This window comes from Podarcis bocagei (genome assembly GCF_964188305.1).
Source record: "Podarcis bocagei genome assembly, chromosome: 11".
NCBI classification, from domain to species: Eukaryota; Metazoa; Chordata; class Lepidosauria; order Squamata; family Lacertidae; genus Podarcis; species Podarcis bocagei.
In genome coordinates, this window is record NC_138136.1 from 62,715,519 (window position 1) to 62,721,518 (window position 6,000).

Sequence of the window (6,000 nt, forward strand, 5' to 3'; positions counted from 1 at the left end):
GTTTTATCGTAATAAAGCAGGCAGAGAGCTCTCCACCCTCATTCCACACACAGTGAGCCACAAAGGTCAGAAGTGGGGCTGATTTCTTATCGAAATTCTACAGGGCAGAAGAAATAGTAGAGGAGTATAAGCTGCTGAACACAGAATTCAGCTTCCAGAGAATCTGAGCTCCTATTTTTCAAGAAAGCAGCAAGTTCCTACACCTTATGTTGCAAACAGATACTTGAGTGTGTGGGGGCAATGCCTGCTAATATTTCAGAAGCCAGAGAGGTGGCTGAAAAATTACAGAATTGTAGGGCTGGAAGGGACCCAGGGAGTCATCTAGTCCACCCCTTGCAATGCAGGAATCTCAACTAAAGCATCCATGACAGATGACCATCCAACATCTTCTTTAAAACCTCCAATGAATAAGAGTCCACAACCTCCCTATGGAGTCCGTTCCACTTTCTAACAGTTCCCAAAATAAAGGTGGGGGAGCAGCTTAAAATATCTCGTACAATTCATTGTCCTCCATAACTAGCAAAACTGGAATTAGGGAAGAAAGGAAAAGATAAATTTGGAAGCTTTAGTTTTCTTGGGGCCTTATTTTTTAAAACCTCAAACACAGTCCTATGCAGGAGTAGTCCAAATTACTTTTGAGTACCTATTTGCATACACCTTCACATTACAGAACCCTGGTAGCAGGTATCAAGGGTCAGGGATAATTCATCCTAAGCAGGTACACAAGTTAAGTGCTTTGCCAGTTTTCCAGGGCAGACCTCCAGTTCACCTGCTCCTTTAGACTTAAGAGACTTCCAGGCTCTCCAGATCCAGGGTCAATATCCTGTTTGTTTGAAGAAAACTGCATCAGAAATTCTAACCGGTAGCAGGACAGAAAAATGAATCTAGGTGATAATTACAGTGGACTGCTTTTTAGCATGTGGCACTCTAAATCAGGGGTGTGCAGAAAGTAGATAGTAAAACAGGGGTGTGCAGAAAGTAGATTAGGGTTCTACCAGTAAATTTCCAGTGATTTGCAGTGGATCAGCAAGGATTCTGACACCAAATTATTTAATAAGAACAACAAGACCTTTTCCTCCCTTCTAAATTAGGCTGCTGAGCTGAAGTAAAGTGGGGGGGGGTGAATTGATGGGGGAGAGGAGATTTTAGTGTAAGCTCAGTCCTGGTACTGAAAACAATTTCCTGGGCTCAAAATGAGGAATCCCATACAAAGAATCCTTTTCCTGAATTATGAGGTTATTGCCCCCCTCCCCGCCACTATTTTATACCTGGCTTTGGCTGGTGGATCTCAGGGTTCTAGTAAAATTAATTAGAACCTCACAAGCCTGGTCTGTGGACTCCAGTACCTGAACAAACTTTTGCAGGAACCAAGTCTAAGGAACTGAGGCAGATAATGGTGATGAGGGATGAAGTTCTAGGCCTAACAGACAAAATAAAAACTGACAAAGCACCAGCCTAGACGGCATCCACCTGAGAGTTATCAAAGAACTCAAATGTGGTGCCTCGCAAGACGAAAAGAATCCGTTCTGTGATTCTCTTCGTCTAGCGGTTTTTTCGTCTTGCGAAGCAAGCCCATTGAAGGATTAGCGGATTAGCGCTATTAGCGGCTTTTAGCGGCTTATCTGCTGATCAGATCAGCTGATTAGCGGCTTAGAAAAAGGGGGGGAGGGAAAAAAACCAGCAGGAACTCGCAAGACATTGTCGTCTTGCGAAGCAAGCCCATAGGAAATTTGTTTTGCGAAGCACCTCCAAAACGGAAAACTCTTTCGTCTAGCGAGTTTTCCGTCTTGCGAGGCATTCGTCTTGCGGGGCACCACTGTAATTGCTGAACTTCTAACAAAATGTAACTTGTTCCTCAGGTACTTAACTGGAAAACTGGTGAAAAGTATTGGTAAAGATAAAATAACCAAGCACAGAGAAGAACAAGCCTTGAGGAAGTAGAGCCAGCACGGCTTTTGCAATGGCACGTCCTGTCTCACGAACCTATTCAGAATTCTTTGAGCGTATCAACAAGCATATAGATAGAGGTGATACAGTTGGCATAGTGGACTTGGACTTTCCAAAAGCTTTCAACAAAATAATTCACCAAAGACTCCTGACTGAGTAAGCTTAGCAGCCATGGACTAAGAAGTGAGGCTTTCTTGTGGACCAGTGAGTGGTTAAGTAACAGGAAACAGAGTAGGAAAAAATGGACAGTCCTCCAAAAGGAGACACGTTGAAAGTGGGAGTCCTGCAAGGATCAGTATTGGTACCTGTGCTTTTTAACCTGTTCATAAACAATCTAGAGCTAGGGTTGAGCAGTGAGATGGCCAGGTCTGCTGATAATACTAAACTGTTCAGGGATATTAAAACAAAAAGACTGAAATGTTCCCAAAGAACCTATCCAAACAGGGCTCGTTAGGAAAGCAACTGAAAAATAAAACTTCCAATATTATAATATTGTTATACAATCTATGGTGTAACGACATTTAGAATACTGTTTATACCATTCTGATCACCTCTATTGGTGTGCTATGGGATAATGTTATTACCTAAGACTAAAGAGCATCAGAAATTGATACACAGAGATGTTATGGCTGTGACAAGTCAAGGCACCACTTTGTGACTGTGATGTCACGCAGCAAAATAACCTCAGGCTACTTAAAATTCACCAGCTCTTTCCAGTGTTTAATTTCTTGGAAAGTTCTTGACAGCAGGGCTCAAATCTGTTTAGAAATAATTTCTTTTGCCAGTGATAGACAACTGAATTTCTTCCAGTTAAGATACATATTAACTGAGTGAGCTGGGGGCCAATTTCAGAGTTTCGTTAGTTTTAAAGGTTTTTGAAACCTACATATAACAAAGTTGTTTCTAAAACGTAAGTATTTGACATCTTTCTTAGCTTGGCCACAGCTTTTCATTCCCCAATGAAAAGCAGGAAGTCTCCATGTTTTAACTCTTCAGGCAAGGCTACCCTCAAGGCTTAAGAAAAGGATCTAGAGTCCTTACTGTGTCAGAGTTCCCTTCCAGCAAGATATTGATTGCTCTGTTCACATCTCCATTACAGTCATGTAGAGCCACTATGCAGTCATCCTGATTCTTCCCAGTCACTTCCATAAGCTGGGAAAAAACACAAATACATGAGTCACGTTAAAAAAGACCTTGATAACACGACAAAGGGAGTCTAGGCAACAAGCGGAAAAATAGGTTAAAAATATACCTACAATTATATATACACACACACACCATCCCAAAGGCACTGGGTGGGTAGCAATACAAGTTGCCCCAGGCCTCAGACAAGTTCTGCATGGGCCTGGTTATAGCACTGTATTCAGCTAAGTTTCAGTCAAGTGGACCCACTGAAATGAATGGATCCAAGTTAAATGAATGGATCCAAGTTAATCATGGCCATTAATTTCAATGAGTCTACTCTGACTGAAACTTAGCTGAATACAGTTCATAATTATTATTATTATTCAAGCTGAAGTTTTAGTAAGCAAGTGGACTTGAAACAGGCTTGAATTAGCAAAGGGTATTCTCCACCAGTGCATGAAAGCCAACCCGCCCTCTCACCAGGGACAGGGGAAAAACACATACCTGTTTCACTTTATCCTCAAAGTCTGCATCGTTCTTATCGTAGATCATCTGAGCAAGGCGAATCTGTTCCGCTGTTGCCTGGGAAGCACAAACAGATCGGTTATAGAAATACACACGCAAAGCCAAAATTTTTCCCAACTGCTTGAGTCTCCCGTCATTTGTTCTTTTGTTCCACGGGTGTGGAACCTGCGACACTCCAGATACAGGTGAATTACAACTCCCATCATCCCCTGGCCATGCTGACTAGGGTGGATGGGAATTGGAGTCCAACAAAACATGGAAGTCTACTGGTTCCCCCTCCTGTTTTATTTTTAACTCCAAGGGGAAGAAACATGGAGGCATCCTTTCTTATCTAACAAGTCCAAACTCCAGATTGCAGGCAAATATAAGAAAGAAAAAAACCCAGTGCCGATCCCTCACAGAACAGTTCTTAGAGCAGATAATTTAGCATTGAACACAAGACAAAGTTGTTAAGTTTTATCTAAGTTATCAAAGGAACCACTGTTCAGGTGCATGGCCTATTATGAGCCCTAATCAGAAAACTACAAACCCTGAATTTCCTGCCCATTTTTTTGCCTAATTCTGTCACTCAATCTCTGCACACAATTTAATTCAATAAAGTGTTTATTTCAGAGCACTGGCATGGTTCTGGCTGGTGGAATAGGGCAAGGTACTGGTATTCCCCCCACTGCCCAAACAGGAAAAAGCCACCAGAAATAAAGGCTGGTGTTCTTTTAACCAATACATCTAAGAAAGCAACCTTTAAACAGTTAGGCATAGTGATGTGATGTGAGAATATTCCCTGCTAGAAAATTCTCCAGAGAATATTCCCCCAAAACTGTAAATTCTAACGTAAGAACCAGTTTTACAACCCACATTTAAAAAATCTAGTAAATAATAAGTCAAGCTGTGATATTGCCAGTGTAAGTAATGAATAATGATTTTTTGATCCAGTTACATTACTGGGCATTGTGTCATTCACCATTGGCAGTTCTGAAATGTGAGCTACAGAAAACTTTTTTTAAAAAAAGTTTTAAAAATTCATTTAAAATTTGAGTAAAATTTGAACTTTTAGTTAGAGCAAAATTTGAAAGGCTATGGGTTTGCAATCCTAGGTTGGATGGTAAGCACTCCTAATTCAAGTAGATAAGATGAATCTTATGGGCTGTCATGTGTTTAAACCCACTGAGCAATGGTATTTTCGACATCATTGCTTGATCTTGATTAATTCTTACAGGTTAAGAATTACGGATACATGGATCCAGAATGTCCACATCCCTACCTGTACTACTGGTTTCTGTGGTTGCGTCAGCTGCGTGGCTGAAATCTGCGCTTTGTCTCGAGTGCCCCGGGTACGTTCACTGCCCACCGAAGTCATCATATACAGTATATACAAAACAACGTATGTACAAAATAGAAAATCTGAAAAGAGAGAGGAAAAATCCAGTTGAGTTAAGCACTGTTCCTAATATGAAAAACTGGCATAAACGACGGTATACAGATTAACACAAGAGAGCTAATTATGTTCATATCCCAAGTAGCAATGTGACAATCTTTTTTTCTTTTTTTTAGCACACATGGGAAGTAGAAATGCATTTCCTAAAAGGTTTGGCAAGATGCTACCTCAAAACTCCTATCTGCAGAGCAGGTCGGGGCCAGGGTCCAAAAGGCTACTTTGCTTGAACACTGAGAGATTTCAGACTTCCTTTCCTTGAATAAGAGACTCAGGTGACATTTTACAAGCTATTTTAGGAACCTACCCCAACTTTAAAAGTGGTTTCCCGTGCAGCACAGAAGTAGAGATGTCTAGAAATTGCAAGCCCAAAATCCACATGAAGACAGAAAATGGGTTGTTTGCATCTTTTGTACCTAAAGATTTCCTTTAATGTGGTCCATATCAGCTGCTACCACATGAATTAATGAGATGACTCCCATCAAGGGTTCTTCACCACAAGGGGGGGGGGGACACATCTGAATTCACGCTGTTTCTACATTCTTCAAGGCGTTAACTCCTTTTAATATCAGTTCAAATGGCAAGTACAGTGGTACCTCTGGTTGCGAACGGGATCCGTTCCAGAGCCCCTTTTGCAACCTGAAAGGAACACAACCTGCATCTGCGCACGCGCGGGTCACAATTCGCCGCTTCTGCACATGCGCATGACATCATTTTGCGTGACTGCACAAAGTAACCCTTTCTGATACTTCAGGGTCACCATGGGACGCAACCTGAAAAAATGTATCATGAAGCAAATGTAACAAGAGGTATGACTGTAGAGAAAAGTGAGGTAAGAGTAAAGGTATGTGATTTAAGAAGAGCTACCTACTCCTATTCCACTTTTTCTAATTATAAATTCATGTGCTCATATGGGGGGGCTGCCTCCATTCATCTGAACATAGGTGTAATCATGGCTATGGCTGGTCACA

General features: G+C 41.4%; 1 protein-coding gene across 4 annotated transcripts in view; it reads right to left on the reverse strand.

Moving 5' to 3' along the window:
- The window catches only part of UBAP2 (ubiquitin associated protein 2), a 64,284-nt gene extending 59,292 nt beyond the window's left edge, over positions 1-4,992 (reverse strand). For 3 of the 4 annotated variants that reach the window (XR_014012839.1, XM_081212685.1, XM_081212684.1), the window contains exons 1-3: positions 4,859-4,992; positions 3,577-3,654; positions 2,989-3,099 (exon numbers count right to left, since the gene is read on the reverse strand). Coding sequence is in view for 2 of the 4 variants with exons in the window: in XM_081212685.1 (XP_081068811.1) it covers positions 2,989-3,099; positions 3,577-3,654; positions 4,859-4,957 (288 nt within the window). In the remaining 2 variants the exon portion in view is untranslated. Of the gene's footprint in view, positions 1-2,988; positions 3,100-3,576; positions 3,655-4,858 lie in introns of those variants that run through there. The other variant, XM_081212686.1, reaches the window with a different exon arrangement.
- Positions 4,993-6,000: the final 1,008 nt, after the last annotated feature.